General features: G+C 40.8%; 1 protein-coding gene and 1 long non-coding RNA gene across 8 annotated transcripts in view; one reads left to right on the forward strand and one right to left on the reverse strand.

The window, feature by feature from the left end:
- Nucleotides 1-16,103, forward strand: part of LOC140202565 (uncharacterized) — an 81,535-nt gene that overhangs the window by 55,266 nt on the left and 10,166 nt on the right. The window lies entirely within an intron of this gene.
- Nucleotides 1-16,103, reverse strand: part of cped1 (cadherin-like and PC-esterase domain containing 1) — a 279,536-nt gene that overhangs the window by 51,251 nt on the left and 212,182 nt on the right. For 5 of the 6 annotated variants that reach the window (XM_072267562.1, XM_072267558.1, XM_072267561.1 and 2 more), the window contains exons 18-19: nt 14,244-14,464; nt 11,933-12,034 (exon numbers count right to left, since the gene is read on the reverse strand). In XM_072267562.1, the coding sequence (XP_072123663.1) occupies nt 11,933-12,034; nt 14,244-14,464 (323 nt within the window). The remainder of the gene's footprint in view (nt 1-11,932; nt 12,035-14,243; nt 14,465-16,103) is intronic. The other variant, XM_072267559.1, reaches the window with a different exon arrangement.

A 16,103-nucleotide genomic window follows, 5' to 3' on the forward strand; every position in this document is an offset into this window, starting at 1 on the left:
GGGGTGGGTTTAAACTAATTTGGTGGGGGGATGGGAACTAGAGTGAAGGGACTCAGGACAGGATAGATGGTTAAAAAAGCAAAGACAGCAAAGTCAGGAAGGGTAGATAGATGATAAGACAAAATTGTAGCCAGCAGGGCAAGTATCAGTGCATTAGGGTTGCAGAATCAAAAAGGGTAGGAAATTCAGTACTCAATGTGTTCTATTTCAATGCACAGAGTATAAGAAACAAGATGGATGATCTTGTTAGACTTTTACAGATTGTCGGGTATATGTTGTGGCCATCACAGAATCATGGCTGAAGGATGGTTGTAGCCGAGAGCTGAATGTCCAAGGTCCATTGTATCGAAGGGATAGGAAGGTAGGCAGAGGGGGTGGTGTGGCTCTGATCGTAAAGAATGGCATCACATCAGTAGAAGGTTGTAATATAGGATCAAAAGATGTTGAATCCTTGTGGGTTGAGTTAAGAAACTGCAAAGGCTAAAAGGACGGTGATGGCAGTTACATACAGGCCTCCCAACAGTAGCTGAGTTGTCGACTACAGATTACAACAGGAAATAGAAAAGGTGTGTCAAAGGACAATGTTATGATAGTCATGGGAGATTTTAACATACAGGTCGATTCGGAAAATCAGGTTGGTAATGGATCTCGAGAGAGTGAATTTGTTGAATGCCTACAGGATGGTGTTTTACAGCAGTTTGTCATTGAGCTTACTAGGGGATCAGCTATACTGGATTGGCTGTTATGTAATGAACTGGAGGGGATTTGGGAGTTTAAGGTAAAGGAGGCAGTGATCATAATATTGAATTCAAGTTGAAATTTGATAGGGAGGAAGTGAAGTCTGGCGTAGCTGTATTTCAGTGCAGTAAAGGAAATTAGTGGTATGAGAAGGGATTTGGTAAACTGGAAGGAGATGCTGCCAGGGATGATAGCAGAGTAGCAGTGGTTTGAGTTTCTGGGAAAAATGAGCAAGGTGCAGGATAAATATATTTCACAAACAAAGAAATACTCAAATGGCAAAATAGTACAACTGTGGCAAACAAGGAAAGTCAAAGCTGATGTAACAGCAAAAGAAAGCGCATACAACAAAGCAAAAATTAGTGGGAAGATAGGGAAGCTTTTAAAAACCGACAGAAAGCAAGAATGATTAGGAGGGAAAAGATAAAATACGAAAAAGCAAGCTAGCAAACTATATCAAGGTAAATAGAAAAAGCTTTCTCAAGAATATAAAAAATAAAAAGAGAGATGAGAGTGGATATAGGACTGCTAGAAAATGAGGCCGGAGAAATAATAATGAGGGACAAGAAGATGGCAGATGAACCAAATGAGTATTTTGCATGATTCTTCACTGTTGAAGATACTAGCAGTATGCCGGATGTTAAAGGGTGTGAGGGAAGAGAAATGAGTGCAGTTACTATTACAAAGGAGAAGGTGCTCAAAAAGCTGAAAGACCTGATGGTACACAAGTCACCCAGACCAGATGAACTGCACCGAAGGGTTCTGAAAGAGGTAACGGGAGAGATTGTGGAGGCATTAGTAATGATCTTTCAAGAATCATTGGACTCTGGCATGGTTCTAGAGGACTAGAAAATTCCAAATGTTACTCCACTCCTTATCTAAGAAAAGACGTGCTGGCATTGGTGAAGGTTCAGAGAAGTTTCACAAGGATGATTCCGGAAATGAAAGGGTTATCTAATGAGGAACGTTTGACAGCTCTGGGCCTGTACTCACTGAAATTTAGAAGGATGAGGGGGGGGATCCCATTGAAGCCTTTTGAATGTTGAAAGGCCTAGACAGAGTAGATGTGTGAAGGATGTTTTCCATGCTGGGGCCATCTAGGACAAGAGGGCACAGCCTCATAATAAAGGGGCATCTATTTAAAACAGAGATGTGAACAAATTTCTTTAGCCAGAGGGTGGTGAATTTGTGGAATTAGTTACCACAGGCAGCTGTGGAGGCCAGGTCGTTGTGTGTATTTAAGGCGGAGATTGATAGTTTCTTGATTGGCCACAGCATTAAAAGTTATGAGGAGAAGGCTGGGGAGTGGGGCTGAGGAGGGGGATAAAAAAACCGATGAGCCATGATTGAATGGCACAGCAGACTCGATGGGCCAAATGGCCTAATTCTGTTCCTCTGTCTTATGGTCATATGTAAGCAGGCTGGAGACTGTTGGATCCAAAGCATTTTGGACAAATTGGATCTGAAATCAGTTTGGTGATAGGAGGTAAAGGACGTTGGTGGAGGATTGTTTTTGTGATTGAAAGCCTGTGATTGATGGTGCATTACAGAGATTGCTGGGACCCTTACTATCCATATCCAAGTTATTAATGTGTATTTTGAGGTGTGATCACTAAGTTCGTAGATGACACAAATATTGGTGGTGTTGTTGACTTAAATTACAGGAATATATCAATCAAGTTGGGCAGGGCAATAGCAGATAGAATTTAATCCTGGTAAGTATGAGGTGATGTTCTTTGCAAGGACTGAGAAAGGGAGGATATATGTAATGAATGGTAGGTTCCTAGAATTAAGGATGGCAGTATCTTGGTGTACAAATCGAAGGATCCTAAAGCAGGTAGAACAGTTAGATAAGGTGAGAAGACAAATACCAACACTTGCTGAGGCATAGAATACAAGAGCACAGAGGTTATGGTGTAACTTTACAAACTATTGTTTATGCCACAATACTGGTATATTAGTGCACCTCGGGGGTGGGGGGGGGTGCAAAGGAGGTTTACCAGGATGTTCACAGAAACGGCGACTGCATTTCCCTCCACAGAAGCTGCCTGACCTGCCGAGTTGCTCCAGCTTTTTGTGTTGCTGCAGATTCCAACAGCTGAATTCCCTTGTGTCAGGATGGAGAGTTTCGGTTATGAGAGACTGAATAGACTGAGTCTGTTTATCCGGGAGTAGAGGAGGTGGGGGGAGAGGTTGTGGGGAGCTGTCTGGGCTATACAGGATTAAAGGGCATAGATGGGAGGAAACTTTTCCCCCGTAATAGAGATGTTAAAAACTGGAAGCCATAAGTTAAGGGTAAGAGGAAAATTGCTTCAAAGGGATTTTAGGAAGAATTTTTTTTTCCCACCCGGTAGATTGGAATATGAAAAGCAATGCCTGGGTGGTGGAAGCTGGTATTCTTACAACTTTTAGCAACATCTCAACCCCTTCAGTCTGTTCCACTACTCAATAAGATTATAGCTGCTCCCCAGTCTCAAACAGTATTTTCTGCATTTTCCTCATATTGCCAAACATTGAAGAAAGCCAGAGAGATTGTGGCTGTGAATCTGTTCGAATGCAACTAGTGGATGATCTTCCACAGATTACTGGGGTATAGATTTCCAAAGTTTTTTTTTGTGAATAGAAACAGTTAATTCCAGCTACATAGTGAAATATCTCAATTCAAAGAAATTTGTGTAAAGTGAGAGGACATGGAACCCAGCATGTGATGCACCATTGCCCGAATATTTTGGATCATATTTTACCTGAAAGCAAGCAGCAAGAAGGAAACAATTTTACAAAACTTACAACTCAAATGCAAAATGACATTTTGTCAATCAAAACAAATTAACTTGCAAGTACTGCAAGTAATGCCTCTTCAATCATTTTCACAGCAGGAGAGGAAGGCCAGACGACTATACTGCATCTGATTTGTCAACTCAGATAATCTCCCATATCCATTGATAACTTTAGCTAAAATATCTGTTGTCTGTTGTGAAACCTCAATTGATTCACAGATTTCTGCAGAGGGAGAGAGGACTAAGTTTCTATTAAATTTGAGCAGCAAGAATACATCAAGAAGTGGCTAGCTTGCGTCGTAATGCTGTGTAAACTTTGGCTTCTGGATGTTCTGATCAGGGAATTAGTTTCTACCTGATTGAATCTCTTCATCACCCTCAATGCCTTGAAAATACAAACTGTTTGCATCTGATGTTCACATTTTAAATCTTTGAGTCCTCATCTCATTCTGGTAAATCTGCACTGTATTCTCTCAAAGACCAGCAAGTCTTTCCCATACATGATACTTCAAACTGAATATAAATAGGGTTTGCTATGGCTCTAACTGGTAAGGAATAACCATGTTAGAACATAAAACATCGAGCAGCACAGCACAAGACCTTAGGTCCATGATGTTGTGCTGACCCTTTAACCTACTCCAAGAACAATCTAAGATTTCTCTCCCACGTAACCCACCACTTTTCTTTCATTCATAGATAGATACTTTATGATCCTAAAGGAAATTCCAGTGCCACAGCAGCATTAGAAGTGCACATATTATAAGAGAAGAAAGAATAACAAAAATGTTACCTCAAATAGTCTAACAGTCATCACGTCCTTGGCTATAGGTTGACTCAGTATAGAGCCTAATGGCCAAGGGTAAGAATGACCTCATATAGCACTCTTTGGAGCAGTGCAGATGTCTTAGTCTGTTACTGAAAGTGCTCTCTATTCAGCCATGGTGGCATGCAGAGGGTAAGAAACATTGTCCAGAATTGCCAGGATTTTCCATAGGGCCCTTTGTTCTACCACAGCCTCCAGTGTGTCCAGTTTGACTCCTATAACAGAGACAGCCTTTCTAATCAGTTTATTGAGCCTGATGGCATCACTTGTGTTGATGCCATTTCCCCAGCACACCACTGCATAGAAGATTGTACTGGCGACAACAGACTGGTAGAACACGTGAAGGAGAGGCCTGCATTCTCCAAAGGACCTCAATCTCGTCAGGAAGTAGAGGCCTATCTAAGAGTTTCTTAAATGTCCCTAATGTATCTGCCTCCACCACCAACCCTGGCAACTCATTCCACACACTTAACACTCTCTGTGTTAACAATCCCCCTATACATTCCTCCAAACACTTTAAAGTTATGCTGCCTCGTTAGCATTTTTTCCTTTCTTTCAGAAACTAATGAAGTGCCTTCAGGAAAACCACATAGTGTATCATTTACCTTCTCAAAAAAACAGTTCACTAGATTAGTCAGACATGATTTATCCTTCAAGTCCAGACAGCTTTTGGAAAGTATAACAGTAACATGCAGTTTATTTAATCTACATTTAACCCTGTGTTGCCGGGATCAGAATCAGGTTTACTTTCACTCTCTTTAATAATGTGACATTTATTGTTTTGTAGCAGTGGTACAGTGCAAAGGCATAAATTATGAAATAGAGCAAAAAAAAAGGAATAATAAAGGTAGCAACAAAATGCTGGAGGAACTCAGCAGGCCAGGCAGCAGCTATGGACAAGGGTAAACAGTTGATATTTTGGGCTGAGACCCTTCATTAGGACTGGAAAAGAAGGGGAGAAGTCAGAGGAAGGTGGTGGAGGGAGGGGAGGAAGAAGTACAAGGCAGCAGGTGATAGGTGAAACCAGGAGAGGGGGATGGGTGAAGTAAAGTGCTGGGAAGCTGACTGGTGAAAGAGATAAAGGGCTGGAGAAGGGGGAATCTGATAGGAGAAAACAGAAGACCATAGAAGAAAGGGAAGGGGGAGGACCACCAAAGAGAGGTGACTGGCAGGTAAGGAGATAAGATAAGAGAGGGAAACAGGAATGGGGAATGGTGAAGGAGGAAGCAACTACCAGAGGTTTGAGAAATTGATGTTCATGACATCATGTTGGAGGCTACCCAGACGGAATATGAGGTGTCGCTCCTCCAACCTTAGTGTGGCCTTATCATGGCAGTAGAGGAGGTCTCGTGTTTACAATAAGGTATGTTCATGTGTTCATGGTCCATTCAGAAATCAGATGGTGGCAGGGAAGATCTGTTTCTGAATGATAGAGGGTGAGTCTTCAGGCTCCTGTACCTCCTTCCTGATGATAGTAACAAGAGCAGTGTATGTGCTGGATGGCAGGCATCGTTAATGATGGATGCAGCCTTCCTGAGGCACTACCACTTAAAGATGTCATTGATGGTGTGGGGAGTTGTGTCTGTGATGGAACTGGTTGAGTCAGCAACCTGTGATCCTGAGAGCTAGAGACTTCACACATGGCTGTGATGCAACCAGTCAGAATGCCCACATCTGTAGAAATCTGCAAAAGCACACTTAATATCAGAGAAATATATACAATATACATCCTGAAATTCTTTTTCTTCAGAAACGTCCACAAAAACAGAGGAGTGCCCCAAAGAATGAATGACAGTTAAATGTTGGAACCCCAAAGCCCCCCCCCAGCCTCCTCTCCACACACAAGCAGCAACAAAGCAACGACCCCCCACCCCACCAGCAAAAAAGCATCTGCACCCTCCACTGAGCATTCAAGCGTGCAGCAAAGCATCAATAAAGACACAGACTTGCAGTACCCCAAAGACTACTCGTTCACCCGGTAGTTCGACATACCCCGGGCTCTCTCTCTCTCTAATAAAGGAAAAAGAGGTGGCCCCGTATCAATGTGTTAGGCACAGGAAAAATCCTCTGCAGTTTTAACAGCAGGGAACTTAAAGCTACTCTGCCTTTCCACTGCTGACCTCTCAATAAGGACTGGTGCATGTTCTTCCAACTTGCTCTTCCTGAGTCTACGTTCAATTCCTCGGACTTGCTGACAATGAGTGCAAGGTGGTTGTTTCACCACTCAACCAGCCAATCTATACCACTCCTGTATGCATCCTTGTCATCATCTGAGATTTACAGTAGTGTCAGCTGTGAGTTTATAAATGGCCTTTGAGCTATGCTTAGACACAAAGTCATGAGTGAAGAGAAAGTAGAGCATTGGCTAAGCATGCATTTTTGAGCGGCAAATCTTTGACTGTCATGAGGAGGCAATGGTAGCACTGACCTGTACTAACTGGTCTTCTAAATAAGAAAGTCAAGGATCTAGTTGCATGCATCTAGGAGGTGCAGATGCCCAGGTTTTGTAGCTTAGTGATGAATACTAAGTGGATGATTGTATTGAATGCCAAGCTGTAATCAATAAACAGCAGTCCTCCTTCCCTTTCTCCTATGATCTTCTCTTCTCCTATCAGATTGTTTTCTCTAGCCCTTGACCTTTCCCACCCACCTGACTCCACCTATCACTTTCCAGCTAGTCTCTTTCCCTTCCACCCCACTTTTTATGTCAGCATTTTCCCACTTCCTTCTCAGTCCTGAAGAAGTATCTTGGCCCGAAATGTCGACTGTTCACTCTTTTTCCATAGATGCTGCCTGACCTGCTGAGCTCCTCCAGCATTTTGTGTGCGTTGCTTTGGATTTTCAGCATCTGTAGACTTCCTCATTTTTGTGAGCCTGACATATGTTTTGCTGTTGTCTAGGTGCTCCAAAAGCAGAGTGGAGAGTCAGTAAGATTGTATCTGCTGTAGACCTGTTGTAATAGTAGGAAAATTGCAGCTGGTCCGGCCCTTGCTCAAGCGGAAGGTAATCTAGCCATAAACAAATTCTTGAAGTACTTCATCATGGTAGATGTGAGTGCTACTGGCCGTTAGTCTTCGAAGCAGCTCACTCTGCTCTTCTTGGACACCAATCTGATTGCTACCTGTTTGAAGCAGATGAGAACCCGAGAACACACTAGTGAACAGTTGAAGATGTCCTTGAACACGCCAGCCAGTTGGTCAACACAGGTTTTCAATACCCAGCCAGGTACACTGTTAGGGTCTCACGCCTTGCAAAGATTTACCCTCGTGAAGGATAGTGGTACATAGGAAATTGAGTGAGTGTGCAGTTACCATTAGTTTCTGAAGATTTATTTACTTCAGATTCCTCTACTCACAAGCGCACACTTTTTCTGGAACAGATCCCCATTAAGAACATCAAAAACTTTCAAAACATAAAACTAATTTCACTACTGAAAATCTTTAAATAATATCAAAATGTGCTTTTAATAATCTAAAAACATAAACTGAATATTGTAAACTTAAAGACAAAATACCTCTCTTCCTTACAATTATTCCTCTCCATGCATAGGAAATGAGTCACTATACTGAGCAGACATCTTACATGGTACAAATTGAATGGGTTGATGTCCTAGCTTGTCTGTAGGAAGCTGAAAAGATTTGTCTCCACCAGAGAACTCCATGATCAGTACCTGGGTATGGTCTGAGTAACATGGCAAATACCTTTCAGGAAGTTTGGGACTTAATACATTACCCAAATTATTGAGAGTTATGTGTGGAAAACCTGGCAGTTTCTCTTATTGCTCAACTCCAACCTTTGTATCTCTACGCTCTCCAGAACAGAAATCCCTCTTGTTGCTGCTCTGATCACATCTGTTACACATGTATTTACCTTTCCTATTTCTCTCTCCTTTCATGAAGCATGCAGTTTTCTTTTGTGTTCAGCTTTCAGATATGGTCTTCATAATGGGGCCACTACACTATCCATTATGAACTTCATCTTTTTCTAGTGCTATTTCTTTCTCTTCATACTTCAGCATGCCAAAAAAGTAATGTTTTGGAGGCTACTTTTCTATTTGCCCTGCTGGTGCTTTCTCACAGTTTCTGACTAATCCTGTGGATTTTCTCTTCCCATTCCTCTAACCTGATTCATACTGTACATGGCAAACAACTGTAGAAAACTGGCTTTCAATTGCATATAAAATATATCCCAATTGGTTCATTTAATCACGAATCATTATCCTTTGAATGCTGTAAGAATAACTTGCATTGCTCAGTATACAGTCAGACCCATTATGCAGACTTTGACATTTTAATTTGGAAGTACTTTGACAAATGAAAAACCACTAATACCAAACTCGTTACAGTATTGAAGGCGGTAATAAAATAAAATGATTATATAAAGTAAAGAGTTTAGCCATTTTTGGTTGGTCTTTGTTTCACCCCCCCCCCCCACCCCAGCATGTATATTAAGTTTATTGTATAATTGAGCGTCCTGAGTAGTAAGAGGCCAGTGCAGTGTACTCCCAACAAGATTTCAGCCTTCAGGGAAATTCAGTCTTGAAATGCAGCTGTATGTGGATTAAATTTAAAGGGATAAATTACTGAACTGCTGTGCTTGAATTTCCGAAGTGTAATACTTCAATTAACGAAACAGCTGAAGCCCGTGACATGCAATATCTCCATGATGAGGGAGGTCCTGGATGCATTTTCTGTAACCATATTATCTTGTGTAAAGGAGGGGTCCCTAACTAATTGGGTTAGCTCAAATTTCTGAGGCTAATTAACGTCCCACCACCTCACAGGAATGAGCTGTGTTTCTGGAATGCACACAGTGAAAAGGGAATTCATAACCATCTCCTAAGTTGCAAAGTCATGATGATTTGAAGAGCATGTACAGTGGCATGCAAAAGTTTGGGCACCCCTGGTCACAATTTCTGTTACTGTGCATAGTTAAGTGAGTAGAAGAGGAACTGATCTCCAAGAGTCATAAAGTTAAAGATGAAACATTCTTTTCAACTTTTTAAGCAAGATTGGTGTATTATTTTTGTTTTATACAATCTTAGAGTGAAAAAAAGGAAAGGAACACCATGCAAAGGTTTGGGCACCCCAAGAGATTTGGGCTCTCAGATAACTTTTACCATGGTCTCAGACCTTAATTAGCTTGTTAGGGCTATGGCTTGTTCACAGTCATCATTAGGAAAGGCCAGGTGATGCAAATTTCAAAGCTTTATAAATACCCTGACTCCTCAAACCTTGTCCCAACAATCAGCAGCCACGGGCTCCTCTAAGCAGCTCCCTAACACTCTGAAAATTAAAATAAATGATGCCCACAATGCACGAGAAGGCTATAAGAAGATAGCTAAGCGTTTTCAGGTATCCGTTTCCTCAGTTCGTAATGTAATTAAGAAATTGCAGTTAACAGGAACGGTGGAGGTCAAGTTGAGGTCTGAAAGACCAAGAAAACTTTCCAAAAGAACTGCTTGTAGGATTGCTAGAAAGGCAAATCAGAACCCCCCATTTGACTACAAAAGACCTTCAGGAAGATTTATCAGACTCTGGAGTGGTGGTGCACTGTTCTACTGTGCAGTGACACCTGTACAAGTATGACCTTCATGGAAGAGTCATCAAAAGAAAACCTTCCCTGCATCCTCACCACAAAATTCAGCGTCAGAAGTTTGCAAAGGAACATCTAAACAAATCTGTTGTATTTTGGAAACAAGTTCTGTGGACTGATGAAGTTAAAATAGAACTTTTTGGCTGCAATGAGCAAAGGTATGTTTGGAGAAAAAAAGGTGCAGAATTTCATGAAAAGAACACCTCTCCAACTGTTAAGAACAGGGTGGATCGATCATGCTTTGGGTTTGTGTTGCAGCCAGTAGCACGGGGAACATTTCACTGGTAGAGGGAAGAATGAATTCAATTAACCAGCAAATTCTGGAAGCAAACATCATACTGTCCATAAAAAAGCCTAAGATGAAAAGAGGATGGCTTCTACAACAGGATAATGATCCTAAGCACACCTCAAAATGCACAATGGACTACCTTCAAGAGGCGCAAGCTGTAAGTTTTGCCACGGCCCTCACAGTCCCCCGACCTAAACATCATCGAAAATCTGTGGATAGACCTCAAAAGAGCAGCGCATGCAAGACGGCCCAAGAATCTCACAGAACTAGGAGGCTTTTGCAAGGAAGAATGGGTGAAAATCCTCCAAACAAGAGTTGAAAGACTCTTAGCTGGCTACAAAAAGCGTTTACAAGCTGTGATACTTGCCAAAGGGGGTGTTACTAAGTACTGACCGTGCAGGGTGCCCAAACTTTTGCTACAGGCCCTTTTCCTTTTTTGTTATTTTGAAACTGTAAAAGATGGAAATAAAAAAAGTAATCTTTTTTAAAATATTGAAGAAATGTGTCATCTTTAACTTTATGCCTTTTGGAAATCATGTCATCATTTATTCGCTTAGCTATTCACAGTAACAGAAATTTTGACCAGGGGTGCCCAAAATTTTGCATGCCGCTGTAATTAACTGTGACAATGACTTTTTGGAGATAATGGCAATTTACTATTGTGAAAGTGGAAGCTAAACATAGGAAATTGGTAATAGTACTACTGCATTAGTTATGGAATGAGATAGACACTCTTGAGCAAGAGTGCTGAATATCATGTTGTCCAACTATCAAAGTGAGAGGTACAATAACCTGAATGACAAAAATAAAAAAAAAGCTGAAAAGGAAGGAACCAGAAATTGAGATTTACGTTGGAATTGATAATGTTAGAATCCATTTCAGGCTATAAATACAAAGTATTGGAGTTACTCTGCTGATCAGGAAGTATCCACGAAGAGAGAAAAAGAGTAACCATTTCAGATTGGTGATTTTTTCATCAGAACTTCTCCATCAAAGCTACTTGATTTGCTGAATATTGTTAAAACTTTCCTTAATCGATTGAGAGACGGATTCAAGAGTTGAAACTCAATCATACTGTAAAGTTGTTTCTCAGCATCATACACTAATAAAGGGAGAAGAGTGATTGTCTGCCATTGACATCGTCTGGGAGGCAAATGTTCACTCATAGGTCATTGTGGTGAATCTTGTGAGAGATTCCCCTTGTAGGATTGACTGACTTTATATCAGCAAGGATGTAGGGAGGAATCGTGAGCAGAATTGGTCTGATTGGTCTGAATTTTTTTAGTCAGAGGGTGGTGAATCTATGGAATTTGTTGCCACAGGCAGCAGTGGAGGCCAAGTCATTGGGTGTATTTAAGGCAGAGATTGATAGATATCTGAGTAGCCAGGGCATCAAAGGTTATGGTGAGAAGGCGGGGGAATGGGACTAAATGGGAGAATGGATCAGCTCATGATAAAATGGCGGAGCAGACTCGATGGGCCAAATGGCCAACTTCTGCTCCTTTGTCTTATGGTCGCACCCAGTGATTCCAAAGGTAAAGTATTATGGATAAAATTGGCTAGAAGAGGAACAATTTTTCTGAGGTGATTTTGGTTACCAAGGAAGAATGGACAAGTAAATGTGATGCCTATGTTAATTATTCATTTTACATCAGTAGTAATTTTTCTTCTAACAGAAATTGTACAAATATACACCATGACTGGTATTACCTTTGTAAAACCTTCTGTGTGATGTACAGATGACGTTTGTTTAACCATTGCACACCACCTACGACCAGGACCGTCTGATCATTGTTTTCTAAGGGATGCGACCTAAAAACAGGAAGACATAACGTAATCAAATTAACTGGATTATTTTTCTATATCTGCTAAAAATTAAGTTTATAGTGCTGCAATGGGCAGATGGGGCTCATCAGCCATGGTTAGCAGCTCACCTAGGAAAAGGAAAACTCTGATCTCAAGCCTCTGCTGACTTGCGGCTATACCCACTCATGGGGAAGGCTTTGGGAGTAAACCCTGAGGGAAAAATCCAGCAGTGGAGTCCATAAGGCAGTCCTACATTGAGTTCAATGCTGACTGGCAAATCCTGCCACACCTCTGGTACCAACCAGTATTGGTTTCTGCCCTTCCTTTGGGCTCATCAGATGCGTGGAGATATGGAGCTTGCTACATGGGCAACATGCTTGATCTCTCTATCTTACTGCCCAGGCTTGCATATCCAGATAGCTCGGACACAATAATCCATGGTCAACTCTGACCGATGGAGGCCTCAGTTCTGATCTATCTAAACTTTCATAACAATTTCAAAGACAAGGCAATAACATTTTTCTGCTCTGTTATTACTTATGTAGTTGAATTTGTCCTCCTAGAAGACCACAACCTTATCGTGGTTTGGAGGCTTGCATGCTTCAAAGACCCAGAGAGCTATGATGGCTGGAATCAGGGCTTTATGCCTTATTTCTTGGTAGGATCACGCATGCCAAGCAGGTCAAAAGGTAAAGGCCAGACTAAGAGTGGTCCACTGGTCCTCCAGGTTCAGGGGTTCAAACCAGAGCTAACAACCTTGACTGGTCAAACAAAACTGTTACAGAAATAGCAATGAAGAATCCTTCTGCCTGTGTGTGTGATGGTTTTTCTGACAGTAGTGAAAACTGAGAGGAAGCTACTGCCATGCTGAAAGAAGCCCTGAACACGGCTAGACAGACAGAGATGGAAGACCTTCACTGCTGCCCTACACGCCAGTGGCGTAACGGGCAGTGAGTAACTGAATTTGTAAAGGTCTGGTGCTGGATAACTTAATACAGAGTTGGAGAGACCGACAAGTTCTCAGTTCTGGTGGAGATAATTGGTGAGAACTTGGGTATCAGTTAAGGAAAAGTAAACAAAGTTATAACAGAAATAGTTGGAAATACTCAGCAAGTCAAATAGTATCTCTGGAGAGTGAAAGAGACGTAACGTTTCAAAGGATGATCTTTCATCAGATGAGTTTTGATGAAAAGTTATTAACTTTAAACATTTATTATACTTCTCTTTCCATGACTTGCTGAGTATTATGGGATGTTTATACTTCAGATTTCAGTGTTTGCAGTTTTTTTTTTTTTTGCATTTTTATCAACAAGGCAATGATACACAATTTGATACAATGGCCAGACATCACTCAGTGAAAAATTGCCAGTTGGTTGAGGCATATTATGATTGTTGATTCTTTTTCTTAAGCACGTCACTTCTGCAGGAATGGAAGAAACATGGAAAACAAATGTAGATTTCTCAGCCAACAACACCAGAATTTCATTTTCAAATAACGACTAGCTGCATTTCTTCTCCAAATTCCAATATAAACAAAAGAGATTCCACAGATGTTGGAACTCTAGAGCAACACACACACACACACACACAAAATGCTGGAAGGATTCAACAAGTCAGGAAGCATCTATGGAGGAGAACAAGCAGTTAACATTTTGAGCAGAGATCCTTCATTGGACTGGAAAGGACTGAAAAATGCTGCCTGATGTGCTGAGTTCCTCCAGCGTTTTGTGTGTTGCTCCAACTTCCAATGACAAATTTTAAAGTTAACTTTATTAATTTATTTGAATGATTTTAGTTTGTATTGCAAAAATGCATCAAAATGAAACAATTTCAACTTTAAAAAAATTTTAATGGGTGTTCCGATAAGTTTACTTGAAATACCCAAATTTTAGAAATACTTTGAAATGTACTCAAGTGGTGTAGAAAACCGCTAATAAAATCTCCTATTTTTTTTTGCTTCATTACTTTTATATTGGTGTAATTAAACGTGATTTCCAGACATTGAATCAAAAATTGGAATTGTTCCAAGCTGTTCAATAAATTTAACCATTTAGAGTTAAGGCGCAATACAGACCAGAGCTGCTCTGATTGAATTGTTACAGGAAATAGCCTTACAATGCTCGGTGCAAGGTAACTGGAAAGTTCCCACAAAATTTTTGCCCACGCAAGAAGTCAGTGCATTTAAAATAAGGTGAGGTTTTATCAAGTATCATACCTTTGAATGAGTTGCTCCAAAGCCTTTTCAAATGTTGGTCTCTGATCTAAACTCAGCCAGAACTGAGGATAGTACACATAACTAGTGAATGACTGTCCTCCATTTAAGTTGTAATAGAATTTACTGTCATGAGCTTTGTCCCACTCCTGAAGAGTTTCATTCACTTCTTCCATAAGGTAGTACATCATTCCCCTATTGGTTGAATCTCCAATAAAAAGAACCTTATAGATAAAAAAGAAAAATGTATCAAACACAATATTATCAAATAATTCTGGATATAACCTAGGAAATAACAATATAAACATTTGGGGTGTATGGGGCATCCTGGGCGGGGTACCACCTCTAGTGAAGGGGCTTGTTGTGTCCGTTCTGGGGTAGCTTGCTCACCTTTGATCCCCACCGGACACTCAGCTCTCACCTGTGGCTCCAAGGAGCTGTTTGCATGAGACAGCGGCCACACCCTGGTGCACTGCTTTGACAAGCGGGCTAAACGAGGTGAGGGTAGCTGGCGGCCTCATCCTGGTGAGATAGGGACATGCCTGTCCTAGCATGCAAAGTTAGCTCCAGTGAGCTGGGTGGATGAGATCTATGGTGAGATTCAATGGCCAGGAAGGTGGTACTGCAATGCTCTGTGGAGGGTGAGGGGCATGACAAGGCACATAAGAAATTATGGTCATCCATTGCAACCAAGGAAGACCCCAGTTTGTGATGCTTGTCCGTACCTCTGGACCTGGAACAATGAGGCTGAGAGAGTGGAACTGCCCCAGTGCAGCAGCTTTTCCAATTGTAAGAACTCTCCCGCACAGATTTCCTATCATCATCAGACGTGATAGGCAACCACTACCATACAACTTAACATTCAAAGACATCCTTTTAAAAAAAATCACAAACAGATTCAAGAACAAAATTCTGCAACCTAGACGCACTTAAGTAGAAAATGAAAGTGTTTGTCATTTAGGATTTAAAATAAGAAATACTGGGACATCTTCTGTAGATTAGACAATGTCTCTGAGAGAGAAATAATGATTAATTCTGATTCTCTCCCAAACGATCCTGCCCAATACTATAGCTACTTACAGCATTTCAGATTTTCAGCATCTTTATCATTTGATTTTAATATTGTTATTTTAACTGGTTTTAATTCTATTTGGTCTTACGTCATACCAAAATTTTGTTTCAAGTATAGACCATTTTGGATACCACGTCCTACTAAATTTTTGCTTCGTTAAAAAGTGTGTTATTCTGTATAAAAAATATTCACCTGAATGATTTAGAAAACTTGGCCAGCTATCTGTCATTACTCAAATGTGGGGTATGAGTGGCTGGAGGACTTAGATTCATTTCATTAGAAACATCAATTTTCATATTTCATAGGCTTTAATAATATTCAGAAAACATACTTATTTCCACTTTCAGCAATTAAAGATCAAAAAAAATTTCTCATTACCAAAACAATAAAAATAGAAGACAAATAAACGGTTATCTCAAAATCTGACTATAATTCCATTGCTGCCTGTAAGGAGTTTGTACGTTCTCCCATGACCGTGTTGGCTTCCTCCCACAGTCCAAGGACATACCGGTTAGTATGCTAATTGGTCATTGTAAATTGTCCCATGATTAGGCTAGGATTGTATCAGGGGATTGCTGGGTGGCGTAGCTCAAAGGGCCAGAAGGGGCTACTCCACGCTCTACCTGATTTTAAAAAAAATCAAATCTATTGGGACAAACATGCTTCATGTGCAAATATTACAGGATGTTCTAGGAGTTTGTCAGAATTTTGTAATTACTTTAACTAAGCAGCCACAATATTTTGTCAATAAAATGTAGTATGTTTTCAACGTGGAACTTGTGTAAAGCCAC

The sequence above is a fragment of the Mobula birostris genome, chromosome 9 (genome assembly GCF_030028105.1).
Source record: "Mobula birostris isolate sMobBir1 chromosome 9, sMobBir1.hap1, whole genome shotgun sequence".
NCBI lineage: Eukaryota > Metazoa > Chordata > Chondrichthyes > Myliobatiformes > Myliobatidae > Mobula > Mobula birostris.